The 14,121-nt window shown below is 38.0% G+C and overlaps 1 protein-coding gene across 11 annotated transcripts in view; it reads left to right on the top strand.

Moving 5' to 3' along the window:
- The window catches only part of WDPCP (WD repeat containing planar cell polarity effector), a 573,555-nt gene that overhangs the window by 393,474 nt on the left and 165,960 nt on the right, over window positions 1-14,121 (top strand). Inside the window, exon 15 of one of the 11 annotated variants that reach the window (XM_059187811.1) lies at window positions 13,505-13,617. The exons of the other annotated variants lie outside the window; for them this stretch is intronic. Within the exon in view, the coding sequence (XP_059043794.1) occupies window positions 13,505-13,533 (29 nt within the window). The 3' untranslated portion in view covers window positions 13,534-13,617. Of the gene's footprint in view, window positions 1-13,504; window positions 13,618-14,121 lie in introns of those variants that run through there. 11 annotated transcript variants of the gene reach the window in all.

Raw genomic sequence — 14,121 nt, 5'->3', positions numbered from 1 at the left:
TTGATTTTGAGGGGCATTCTCTGCACTTCCTGAATTTTGCTGCTTGTTCCCTTTGCCATATTGGGGAAATTCTCCCCAATAATTCTCTCCAGTATACTTTCTACTCCTCTCTTTCTTTCTTCTTCTTCTGGAATCCCAATTATTCTATTGTTGTTTCGTTTTATGGTGTCACTTATCTCTCGAATTCTCCCCTTGTGGTCCAGTATCTGTTTGTCCCTCTTTTGCTCAGCTTCTTTATTCTCTGTCATTTGGTCTTCTATATTGCTAATTCTTTCTTCTACCTCATTTATCCTAGCAGTGAGAGCCTCCATTTTTTATTGCACCTCATTAATAGCTTTTTTGAATTCAATTTAGTTAGATTTTAGTTCTTTTATTTCTCCAGAAAGGGCTTTTATATCTCTTGAGAGGGTTTCTCTAATCTTCCATGCCTTTTTCGAGCCCGGCTAGTACCTTGAGAATTGTCATTCTGAACTCTAGATCTGACATATTATCAATGTCTGTATTGATTAGGTCCCTAGCCTTCGGTAGTGCCTCTTGTTCTTTTTTTTTTTTTTTTTTTTTTTTTGAGTTGAATTTTTCCGTCTTGTCATTTTGTCCAGATAAGAGTATATGAAGAAGCAAATAAAATACTAAACGGGTGGCAACAATCCCAGGAAAATATGCTTTAACCAAATCAGAAGAGATCCCAAATCATGAGGGGTTTGAAAGGGCATAAAAAGAGGTTCAGAAAGAAGGAAAGAAGGAAGAAAAAAAAGGAAAGAAAGAAAAGAATTAAAAAAGAAAACGAATAAAGAAAAATATAGGAGAAGAAAAAATATATATATATTAGATAAACTACTTAAAAAAGAAAAAGGTAAAAGTTAAAAAAATTTCAGTAGAAGAAGAGAAAAAAAATGAAAAAAAAATTAAATTAACTGCTAGACTAAAGACTCATAGGGAGAAAGCCATGAATTCTGTGCTTTGCTTTCTCTTCCTCTGGGATTCTGCTGCTCTCCTTGTTATTGAAACTGCTCTTCTTGGTAGGTGAACTTGGTCTTGGCTGGATTTCTTGTTGATCTTCTGGGGAAGGGGCCTGTTGTAATGATTCTCAAGTGTCTTTGCCCCAGGCGGAATTGTACCGCCCTTACCAGGGGCTGGGCTAAGTAATCCGCTCAGGTTTGCTTGCAGGAGCTTTTGTTCCCTGAGCGCTTTCTGTAGAGTTTTGGAGGACGGGAATACAAATTGCGGCCTCCTGGTCTCTGGCCCGGAGGAACCAAGAGCCCAGGGCCCCACTTCTCAGTACGCCCTCAGAGAGCAGCACCCAGTAACTCCCATCTGCCTGACCTCCGGCCATGCTCCAAGCTCACTGGAGCCTGCGAACGGTTCAAGGTAACCCTGAGCTGTGAGCTTACTGTCAGCTCTTTCTCTGTAGCCGGCTTCCCCGTTCTAATACCTGTAAGCTCTCCGACACTCAGACACCCCATTCCTTCTGTAACCCTGCAGAACCTAAGGCCACACTGACCCCGCGTGGGCTTCACCCCAGTTTAGCCTCTGGAGCGATGTCCCTCAGCGGAACAGACTTTTAAAAGTCCTGATTTTGTGCTCCGTTGCTCTGCTGCTTGCCGGGAGCGGAGCCGGCCCCTCCCCCAGGGGTCTATCTTCCCGTCGCTTTGGATTCACTTCTCCACCAGTCCTACCTTTCAGAAAGTGGTTGTTTTTCTATTTTTTGAATTGCTGTTCTTCTTCTCTTCGATCTGCCGATGGATTTGTAGGTGTTTGCAATCTTTAGATAAACTATCCAGCTGATCTCCTGCTAGCTGAAGTAGTCTCAGCCTGCTACTTCTCTGCCATCTTGACTCCTCCCATATACCACCTCTTTATCCATTCATCAGTCGATAGACATTTGTGCTCTTCCCATAATTTGGCTATTGATAATGTCACCATAAACATTAGGGTACACATATCCTTTCAAAGAAGTATTTTTGTATTCTTTGGATAAATATATAATAGTGTGATTGCTGGGTCATAGGGTATTTCTATTTTAAAATTTTATGAGGAACCTCCATCCTGTTTTCCAGAGTGGCTACACCAGTTTGCAGTCCCATCAACCCACCAGTACAAGATGGTTCCCCTTTCTCCACATTCCAAAGATGCATCTTAATGATGGAAAAATGTGCTCCTCTACTGTAGCTATTTCCAGTTTTCCTAAGGAGCTGTAATAGTTTATCTTCTCACCAGTTGTCCATAACAGCAGATATTGGTCCATCCTCACTGATGTATAATATTGTCTCTCTTTTGCATTTTAGCCATTCTGGTGGGGAAGGCAGTACTATTTTGTAAATGTTATAGTATATATATAGAGAGAGTGTTCCTGGGCTCTTTACTTCATTGGTTTCTTTGTACTTGCACAAATATCTCAGTGTTTTGTTTTTGTTTTGTTTTTAATTGAAGTATAGTTGACACACAACTATAACTATCATCTATCACCATACAATACTATAACAATATCATTGACTAGATTCCCTATACCTTTCATTGTATGACTTCTTCACCCTGTAACTGGAAGCCTATATCATCCTCTCCCCCTTCACTCATTTGCCCATCCCCCACCCACAACGCCTCTGGCAACCCTCAGTTTTTCTCTGTAATTGCTCTGTTTCTGCTTTTTGTTTTTTAGATTCCACGTATTTATCTATGTCTGACTTACTTCACTCAGCATATTCTCTAGGTCCATCCATGCTGTCTCAAATAGCAAGATCTTACTTTTTTATGGTTGAGTGTGTGTATGTATATGTGTATGTGTATATACACATTTATCTATTCATCTGCACATGGACACTGGTTTGTTTTCAAAATTTGGGTATTATAAATAATGCTGCAATACACAGGGGTATATGTATCTTCTCAGGTTAATGTTTTCATTTTTGTTAGTTAAATACCCAGTAATAGAGTTACTGACCATACAGTATTTTTATTTTTAACTTTCTGAGAAGCACCCATATGGTTTTCTACAGTGGCTCTACCAACTTACCATCCCACCAAGAGTGCATGAAGTTTCCTTTATCTACTCTTCCTCAACCATACATTTGGCATTTTGATTAGAGCCATTCTGAGAGGTGTAAAGTGATATCTCATTGTGGTTTTGATTTGCATATTCCTGTTGGTTAGTAATGTTTAGGTCTCTTTCGTGTACCTGTTACAGGCCATCTGTCTGTCTTCTTTGAAAAAAAAAATCTGTTCTGGAAGGTACTCTTTCCATGTTTTTTTTTTATTAACATATAATGTACTATTTGCCCCAGGGGTACAGTTCTGTGAATTATCAGGCTTACACATTTCATAGCACTTATGATAGCACATATCCTCCCCAATGTCCATAACCCAGCCACCCTATCCCAACCCCCCCACCTCCCAGCAACCCTTAGTTTGTTTTGTGAGATTAAGATTCTCTTCTGGTTTGTCTCCCTCCCAATCCCATCACATTTCATTTTTTCGCTCCCTAGCCCCCATGACCCCCACCCTGCCTCTCAAATTCCTATCAGAAAGATCATATGATATTTTTTTCTCTGAATGACTTGTTTCAGTTAGCATGATACCCTCTAGTTCCATCCACGTCATTGCAAATGGCATGTTTCTTTTGATGGCTGCATAGTATGCCATTATTTATATACCCCATCTTCTTTATCCATTCATCTGTTGATGGACATCTGGGTTCTTTCCATAGTTTGGCTATTGTGGACATTGCTGCTATAAACATTTGAGTGCACGTGCCCCTTCAGATCACTACATTTGTATCTTTAGGGTAAATACCCAGTACTGCAATTGCTGGGTTGTAGGGAGCTCTATTTTCAACTTTTTCAGGAGCCTCCATGCTATTTTCGAGTGGCTGCACCAGCTTGCAATCTGAATAATGTAGGAGGGTTTCCCCTTTCTCCACATCCTTGCCAACACCTGTCATTTCTTGACTGGTTAATGTTAACCATTCTGACTGGTGTGAAGTAGTATCTCACTGCAATTTTGATTTGTATTTCCCTGATGGCAAGTGATGTTGAGCAACTTTTCCATGTGTCTGTTGGCTGTTGAGCAACTTTTCCATGTGTCTGTTGGCCATTTGGATGTTTTCTTTGAAGAACTATCTGTTCATATCTTCTGCCCATTTCTTGATTGGATTCTTTGTTCTTTGGGTGTTGAGTTCAGTAAGTTCCTTATAGATTTCGGATACTAGCCCTTTATGTATTGTGTTCTTTGTGAATATCTTCTCACATTCTGTCAGTTGTCTTTTGGTTTTGTTGACTGTTTCCTTTGCTGTGCAAAAGCTTTCAATCTTGATGAAGTCCCAATAATTCATCTTTTCCCTTGCTTCTCTTGCCTTTGGTGATGTTTCTAGGAAGAAGTTCCTGTGGCTGAGGTGAAGAGGTCAGTGACGGTGTTCTTCTCAAGGATTTTGATGGATTCCTGTCTCACATTGATGTCTTTCAGCCATTTTGAGTCTTTTTGTGTGTGGTATAAGGAAATGGTCCAGTTTCATTCTTCTGCATGTAGCTGTCCAATTTTCCCAACAAAATTTGTTGAAGAGACTTGTCTTTTTTCCGTTGGACATTCTTTCCTGCTTCATCAAAAATTAGTTGACCATAGAGTTGAGGGTCCATTTCTGGGCTCTCTCTTCTGTTCCATTGATCTATGTGTATGTTTTTATGCCAGTACCATACTGTCTTAATGATTACAGCTTTGTAATAGAGCCTGAAGTCTGCAATTAGGTTGCCACCAAATTAGGTTTTCTTTTTCAACATTCCACTGGCTATTCAGGGTTGTTTCTGGTTCCATATAAATTTTAGGATTATTTGTTCCATTTCTTTGAAAAATTTGATGGAGTTTTGCTAGGGATTGCATTAATTGTATAGATTTACTATCAGTTTTGGAATGGAGTCTTTTGGGTTTTCCACATCAAGTATCATGTCATCTGCAAAGATTGGGAGGTTGACTTCTTTGCTGATTCAGATGCCCTTAATTTCTTTTTGTTGTCTGAAGGCTGAGGCCAGGACTTCTAGTACTACGTTGAATAGCAGTGGGGATAGTGGACATCCCTGCTGTGTTCCTGACCTTTGCAGAAAAGTTCTCAGTTTTTCCTCATTCAGAATGATATTTGCTATGGGTTTTTCATAGATGGCTTTGATGATATTGAGGTATGTACCCTCTATCCCTACACTCTGCGTAGTTTTGATCAAGAAAGGATGTTGTACTTTGTCAAATGCTTTTTCAGCATCTATTGAGAATATCATGTGGTTCTTGTTCTTTCTTTTATTAACGTATTGTATCACACTGATTTGCGGATGTCGAACCAATCTTGCAGCCCTGGAATAAATCCCACTTGGCTATGGTGAATAATCCTTTTAATGTGCTGTTGGATCCTATTGGCTACTACTTTGGTGAGAATTTTCGCATCTGTGTTCATCAAGGATATTGTTCTGTAATTCTCTTTTTTGATGGGATCCTTGTGTGGTTTGGGGATCAAGGTAATGCTGGCCTCATAAAATGAGTTTGGAAGTTTTCCTTCCATTTCTAGTTTTTGGAACATTTTCAGGATAATAGGTATTCATTTTTCTTTAAATGCTTGGCAGAACTCCCCTGGGGAGCTGTCTGGCCCTGGGCTCTTGTTTATTGGGAGATTTTTGATGACTGCTTCAATCTCCTTACTGGTTATGGGTCTGTTCAGGTTCTCTATATCTTCCTGGTTCAGTTGTGGTAGTTTATATGTCTCTCGGAATGCATCCATTTCTTCCAGATTGTCTAATTTGCTGGCGTATAGTTGCTCATAATATGTTCTTATAATTGTTTGTATTTCTTTGGTGTTGGTTGTGATCACTTTTTCCATTTTTGATAAGTCTGGCCAGGGGTTTATCAACCTTACTCTTTCAAAGAACCAGCTCCTAGTTTTGTTGATTTGTTCTGATGTTTTTGTGTGTGTGTGTTTCTTTCTTTCTTTCTATTTCATTGATTTCTGCTCTGATCTTTATTATTTCTTTTCTCATGTTGGGTTTAGGCTTTCTTTGTTGTTCTTTCTCCAGCTCCTTTATGTGTAGGGTTAGATTGTGTATTTGAGATCTTTCTTGTTTCTTGAGAAAAGTTTGTATCACTATATATTTTCCTCTCAGGACTGCCTTTGCTGTGTCCCACAGATTTTGAACCATTGTGTTTTCATTATCCTTTGTTCCCATCAATTTTTTCAATTCTTCAATTTCCTGGTTGACCCATTCATTCTTCATTAGGATGCTCTTTAGCCTCCATGTATTTGAGTTCTTTCCAACTTTCCTCTTGTGATTGAGTTCTAGCTTCAGAGCATTGTGGTCTGAAAATATGCAGGGAATTATCCCAATCTTGTGGTACTGGTTGAGACCTTTTTTGTGACCCAGGATGTGATCTATTCTGGAGAATGTTCCATGTGCACTAGAGAAGAATGTGTATTCTGTTGTTTTGGGGTGGAATGTTCTAAATATATCCGTGATGTCCATCTGGGCATCTGGGTGGCTCTGTGGGTTAAGTCTCTGCCTTTAGCTTGGGTCATGATCTCAGGGTCCTGGGATCAAACCTCATGTCAGGCTCTCTGCTCAGTGGAGAGGATGCTTTCCCTTCTCTCCCTGCCTGCCGCTCTGCCTACTTGTGATCTCTCTCTGTGTCAAATGAATAAATAAAATATTTTATTAAAAAAAATAAAGCCTTTATTTCCTTGTTAATCTTTTGCTTAGATGATCTGCCCATTTCAGTGAGGGGGATGTTGAAGTCCCCTACTATTGTCGTATTATTGTCAATGTGTTTCTTTGATTTTGTTATTAATTGGTTTATAGAGTTGTCTGCTCCCATGTTAGGGGCATGGATATTTAAAATTGTTAGATCTTCTTGTTGGACAGACCCTTTGAGTATGATATAGTTTCCTTCCTCATCTCTTATTATAGTCTTAGCTTAAAATCAAATTTATCTGATATAAGGACTGCCATTCCAGCTTTCTTTTGATGTCCATTAGCATGGTAAATTGTTTTCCATCCCAGATTTTCACTTTAAATCTCGAGATGTCTTTGGGTCTAAAATGAGTTTCTTGTAGAAAGCATATCGATGGGTCTTGTTGGTTGGTTTGTTGGTTTGTTTTTATCCATTCTGATGCCCTGTGTCTTTTTTGGGGGGGCATTAGCTTGTTTTTACATTCAGAGTACCTATTGAGAGATATGAATTTAGTGCCATTGTATTGCCTAAGGTGACTGTTACTGTATATTGCCTCTGTTCCTTTCTGGTCTATGTTACTTTTAGGCTCTCTCTTTGCTTAGAGGACCCCTTTCAATATTTCCTGTAGGGCTGGTTTGGTGTTTGCAAATTCTTTTAATTTTTGTTTGTCCTAGAACCCTTTTATCTCTCCTATTTTCAATGAAGCCTAACTAGATATAGTATTCTTGGCTGCATATTTTTCTAATTTAGTGCTCTGAATAGATCATGCCAATCCTATCTGGCCTGCCAGGTCTCTTTGGATAGGTCTGTTGCCAGTCTAATATTTCTATCATTGTATGTTACATACCTCTTGTCCCAAGCTGCTTCCAGGATTTTCTCTTTGTCACTTAGACTTGTAAGTTTTACTATTAGATGACGGGATGTGGACCTATTTCTTTTGTATTTGAGTGGGGGTTCTCTGTGCCTCCTGGATTTTGTGGCTTGTTCCCTTCACAAAGCTCTGTGCTAGATTTAGGGTATATTTTGACCTATAAGAAGAAATTGTATCGCAAAATTTTAAAGAAAAAAAAAACCTATATGCATTCAAGAAATAACATTAAATACAATGAAGGGATAAAATATAACAATGAAAATTTTAAAATATTTTTACAAAGGCATTGATAAAATAGTTTAAAAACATTAAAACAGGAAAGAGGAAAATTTTTTTTAAATAGAATAAGAAAAATATAAAATTAAAAAAATTTAACTTCAAAAGACTAAAGGATCATGGTTAAAAAAGCCATGAATTCTATGTGTTGCTTTCCCCTGGAGTTCCACAGTTCTTATTGATCGTTGAACTTGGTCTTGGCTGGATGTTCTTGCTGATCTTCTGGGGGAGGGGCCTGTTGCAGTGATTCTCAAAGGTCTTTGTCTAAGGCAGAATTGCACCGCCCTTGCCAGGGTCCAGAGTAAGAAATCTGTTTGGGTTCGCTTGGTAGCTTTTGTTCCCTGAATTTTTCTGTAGAGCTTTGGGGGACAGGAGTAAAGATGGTGGCCTCCCAGTCTCTGGCCACATAGGAGCTGAGAGCTTGGGGCCCCACTCCTCTGTGCGCCCTCAGAGAAAAACTACCAGTCCCTCCCATCTCGCTGGTCTCCAGCTGCACTCTGTGCTCACCCAACCTGTGACCGAGTGTTTCTGTCTCTGGTGCATGGCTCTGTTTTGAGTCTCAAACCCAGCAGATTACTGCAGCATGTTCCCACACTGCTCCTCCTAGAGGAGGAAGGAGGGGGTCTCCCCGGATCTGCTGCTTGTGGGGTTCCTGCTCAAAGAGCAGTGGCCCAACTGTGCATTGGATCATGGTTTAAGGTAACTCCAAGCTGAGAGCCCACTGCTCGACTCTGTCTCTGCAGTTGGCTTCCCCGCTCCAATACCTAGGAGCTCTGCTTCACGCAGACACCCCTGGTCTTTCTGTGACCCCGTGGGTCCTGAGACCACACTGTCCCACAAGGGCTCTACCCTCCCCCCCCCACCCCCCACTTAGCCTCTGGAGCAACATCCCTCAAAGCAGGCTTCTAAAAGTTCCAATTTTGTGTTCTGCTGATCTCTCACTTGCTGGGAGACAGCCCCTGCAGTCTATCTTTCCGAACCTTGGGATTCACTTCTCTGCACATCCTATCTTCTGGAAAGTGGCCAATTTTCTGTTCCTAGAATTGCTGCTCCTCTTCTCTTCTATCTCCTTTTGAGTTTGTAAGTGTTCAAAATGGTTTGATATCTATGTAGTTGAACTCCTAGGACTTGATGATATCTCAGTCTCCTATTCATCTGCCATCTTGCCCCTTCCCTCACTCTTTCCATTTTTTAACTAGATTGTTTGATGGGCTTTTTTGATGGTGGGTTATATACATTCTTAACATATTTTGAATATTAACTCCTTGTCAGATGGATCATTGCAAATATCTAATCCCATTCAGTAAATTGCTTTTTGTTTGTGGATATATATATATATATATATATTTATATATATTTTTTTTTTTAATGAAAAAGCAATAGTTTTTCATTTTGGTGTAGTCCCAATAGTTTATTTTTGCTTCTGTTTCCTTTGTCTGAGGGACAGGTTTAGAAAAATACTGCTAAGGCTGCTATCAAAGATTATTACCAGTGTTTTCATCTAAGGTTTTATGGTTTTAGGTCTAACATTTAGGTCTTTAACCCAGTTTGAGCTTATTTTTTGGTATGGTTTAAGAAAGTAGTCCAGTTTCATTCTGTTGCATGTAGCTGTCCAGTTTTCTAGCACCATTTGTTGAAGAGACTCTCTTTTCTCTGTTGTACATTCTTTTCTCCTTTGTTGAAGGTTAACTTACCTTGTAATTGTGGGTTTATTTCTGGGCTGTCTATTCTATGTCATGGATCTGTCTGTCTGTTTTTGTGTCAGTACCATATTCTATCTTGAAATCTCGGATTGTGATCTCAAGATTGCTTTGGCTATTCAAGATATATTGTTCTATACCAATTTTCCAATTATTCTAATTCTGTGGGGGGGGACTGTTGATATTGATAAGGATTGCATTGAAACTGTAGACTGCTTTGGGTATTATAAGCATTTTAACAGTATTGGTTATTCTAATCCATGAGCCTTGAATATCCCCATTTTTTATGTCATCTTAAATTTCTTTCATCAACATTTTATAGTTTTCAGAGTATAGCTCTTTTACCTCCTTGGTTAAGTTTCTTCCTAGGTATTTTATTTTTTTTTAGTACCATTGTAAATGGTTTTTGGTTTTTGTTTTTGTTTTTTGTTTGTTTGTTTTTTTTTTTTTCAATTTCTCTGCCACTTCACTATTAGTATATAGAAATGCAACTGGTTTCTGTGTATTAATTTTGTGTCCTGCTATTTTACTGAATTTATCATTTCTAGTAGTTTTTTTGGTGGAGTCTTTAGGGTTTTCTATATATAGTATCATATCATCTGCAAATGGTGACATTTTAACTTATTCCTTACCAACTTAGATGCCTCTTATTTTTCTTGTCTGATTGCTATGGCTATGACTTCCAATACTGTGTTCAATGAAAGTGGTGAGAGTGACATCCTAGTCTTATGAAAAGTTTTCAGCATGTCACCATTGGGTATGTTTGCTGTGGGTTTTTCATATACAGCCTGTATTATGTTGTGGCATATTCCCTGTAAACCCAATTCATTGAGAGCTTTTATCAGAAACAGATGTTGAATTTTATCAAATGCACTTTTTACATCTATTAAAATGATCATATGATTTTTATCATTCATTTAATCAATGTGGCTTCACACATTGGTGTGCAAATATTGAAGCATTCTTTGTCCTCCTGGAATAAAGTCCACTTAATTATAGTGAATGATTCTTTTAATGTATCATTCAATGTTGTTTGCTAATTTTGTGGAGCGTTTATGCATCTTTGTTCTTCAGAGTTATTGGCCTGTAGTTTTCTTATTTGTAGTGTCTTTGGTTTTGATATCAAGGTATTCTGGTCTTGTAGAATATATGTGGAAGTTTTCCCTCCTCCTCTGTTGTTTTGGAATAGTTTAAGGAAAATAGGTATTTTTTTTTTTAAGATTTTCCTTGAGAAAGAGACAGAGAGCACAAGAGGGGGCATGGAGCAGGAGAGGGACAAACAGACTCCACACTAGGCACAGAGCCTGATGTGGGGCTTAGTCCCAGAACCCCAAGATCATGACCCAAGCGAAAACCAAGAGTTGGAATAACTCAAGTGACTCAAGTGACTGAGCCATGCAGTACAGACTTCTTTAAACATTTGGTAGAATTCACCTGCAAACCCATCTGATCTTGGACTGTTGTTAATTGGGAGTTTTTTAAATTATGGATTCAATTTTGTTATCACTAATTGGTCTGTTCAGATTTTCTATTTCTTCTTGATTCAGTTTTGGAAGACTATGTTTCTAGGAATTTATCCATTTCTTCTAGGTTGTCAGTTTGTTGGCATATAACTTTTTGTACTCGTCTCTTCTAATCTCTTGTATTTTTGTAGTATTTTGTTACCTCTCCTCTTTTACTTCTGAATTTATTTGGATCCTCTCTTTTTTTCTGATGAATCTGGCTAGAAGTTTATCAATTCTGTAGATCTTTTCCAAAAAACAGCTCTTGATTTCACTGATCTTTTTTTCTATTTAGTCCTTATTTCATATATTTCTGTTCTGGTCTCTATTTTTCCCTTCTTTAAACTCATCTTAGGTTTTCCTTGTTCTTTTTCTAGTTCCTTGTAATTGTAAAGTTACATTGAGATTGTTCTTGTTTCTTGCTGAATTTCAGTATTGATATAAATCTCCCTGTTGGATCAGTTCTCATTGTGTCTCAATGATTTTGAACGATTGTGTTTTCATTTTCATTTTTTTCCATTTTTTTATTTCCTGTTTGATATTTTTGCTGTTGACCAACTGTTTGTTTTGTAGCATATTGTTTAGATTCCACATATTTTTTTTCCAGTTTTTTTCTTGGTTGATTTCTAGATTCATAGTGTTGTGGTCAGAGAAGATGTATATGATACCTATCTTCTATTTATTGAGACTTGTTTTGTGGCCTACCTTGTGATCTGAGAAAATGTTCCATGTGCACGTGAAAAGAATGTGTATTTTGTTGGTTTTGGATGGAATATTCTGTACATATCTGTTAAATCCATTTGTCTCATTCATTTTTTTAAAGACACTTCTTTCTTTTACAGTTTTTTTTTTTAATTCCAGCTGGTTAGCATACAGTGCAATATTAGTTTTAAATGTTGAATTTAGTGGTTCATCACTTAAAATTCTCAGTGGTTATCACAAGTGCCTGCCTTAATTCCTATCACGTGTTTAAACCCCCACCACTATGCTTCCAGTAACCATCATTTTTTTCTCTATAGTTAAGAGTCTGTTTCTTGGTTTGTTTCTCTTTTCCCCCATATTCATTTGTTTTGTTTCTTAAATTCCATACATGAGTGAAATAATATGGTATTTGTCTTTCTCTGACTTATTTCACTTACCATAATACTTTTAGCTCCATCCATGTTGTTGCAAATGGCAAGGTCACATTCTTTCTGATGACTGAATAATATTCCATACCATACCATACCACCTGTTCTTTATCCATTCATCAGTTGATGGATATTTGGGCTCTTTCCATAATTTGGCTATTGTTTACAATTCTGCTATAAACATCAGAGTGTATGTGTCCCTTTGAATTAGTATTTTTGTATCCTTTGGGTTAATCCTAGTAGTACAATCACTGGATCATAAGGTAGTTCTATTTTTAACTTCATGAGGAAACTCCATGCTGTTTTCCAGAGTGGCTGCACCAGTTTGCATTTCCACCAGCTAAGACACTGTTTTCTTATTGGTAGTCTGTCTGGATAATCTATCTTTTGATGCAGGTGAGGTAATAAATTCCTTTATGTTACTATAAATATGGGTTTGTGGTTACCAGGAAGTTCATATATAACACCCTATGTATATAGCAGTCTGTATTAAGTCCATGGTAACTTAGGTTCAAACACATTCTAAAAGCACTTTTGGGATGCCTGTGTGGCTCAGTCAGTTAAGCGTCTGCTTTGGGCTTGGGTCATGATTGTAGGGACATGGGATCAAGTCCCACATCAGGCTCCTTGCTCAGCAGGGAGCCCGCTTCTCCCTCTGCCTGCCATGCCCTTGCTTGTGCTCTCTCCCTCTGACAAATAAAATCTTTTTTTTTTTTTTAAAGCACTTTTACTACCCCTTCCATGTTTTATGTATATGTTATTAGGTACTGCACTTTTAAATTCATATGTTTCTACTAAATGTGGCCTTTGTCACTTAAAGAAGTCCATTTAACATTTCCTGTAAGGCTAGTTAGTGGTCATGAACCTTTTAAACGTTTGTTTGCTTGGGAAACACTTTCTTCTCTCCTTCACTTTTGAATAACCTTGCTGGGTAGGATATACTTGGTTACAGCATTCTTTCAGCATTCTGAATATTAATGCCACTCTTGTGACCTGCAAAGTTTCTACTGAAAAATGAACTGTTAGCCTTCTGGGGTACCTTGTGTATAACTTTTCTCTTAGTCCCTTCAAATTCTGTCTTTAATCTTTGATATTTTAAATATTATAATTGTGGTGAGGATCTCCTTGGGTTCATCTTGTTTGGAATTCCTTCTGCTTTCTGAACCTGGATATCTGTTTCCTTCCCCAGGTTAGAGAAATTTTTATCTATTTCTTCAAATAAGTTTTCTGCCCCTTTCTTTCTTCTCCTTCTGGGATAATGTGAATCTTTTTTACTTGATATTATCCAAGAGATCCCATAATCTATTCTCATTTTTTTAAATTCCTTTTTTTCAGGCGCCTGCGTGGCTCAGTTGGTTGAGTGACTGCCTTCAGCTCAGGTCATGATCCCAGACTTCAGGATTGAGTCCTAAATTGGGCTCCCAACTCCTTGGGGAGTCTGCTTCTCCCTCTGACCTTCTCCTCATGCTCTCTCTCACTCATTCTCTCTCAAATAAATAAATAAAATCTTTTTTAAAAATTTTTTTAAATAAATAAAATAAAATTCCTTTTTTCTTTATGCTGCTCAGATTGGGTGCTTTCCAATACCATGTCTTCTAGATCACTGATCCATTCTTTTGCATCCACTAAACTATAGATTTCCTCCAGTATATTTTTCATTTCAATTATTATATTCAGTTCTGATTGGTTCTTTCTCATATTTTCTATCTCTTTGTTGGAAGTTTTCAGTTCCTCCACTCTTCTCTTCATACAATGAACATCTTTATGAACATTATTTTAAATTCTTTATCAGGCATATTGCTTATCTGTTTCTTTTACTTTTTCTGAAGTTTTTGTCTTGTTCTTTCATTGAGGGCATATTTTTCTGTCTCCCTATTTTGGGTGACTTTCTGTGGCTTCTCCTATGAATTATGCAGAGCAGCTGCTTCTCTGAAATGTGAAGGAGTGGTCTT

Source organism: Mustela lutreola, chromosome 9 (genome assembly GCF_030435805.1).
Source record: "Mustela lutreola isolate mMusLut2 chromosome 9, mMusLut2.pri, whole genome shotgun sequence".
Classification (NCBI taxonomy): domain Eukaryota; kingdom Metazoa; phylum Chordata; class Mammalia; order Carnivora; family Mustelidae; genus Mustela; species Mustela lutreola.
This window is presented reverse-complemented; position numbering and strand designations above follow the sequence as displayed.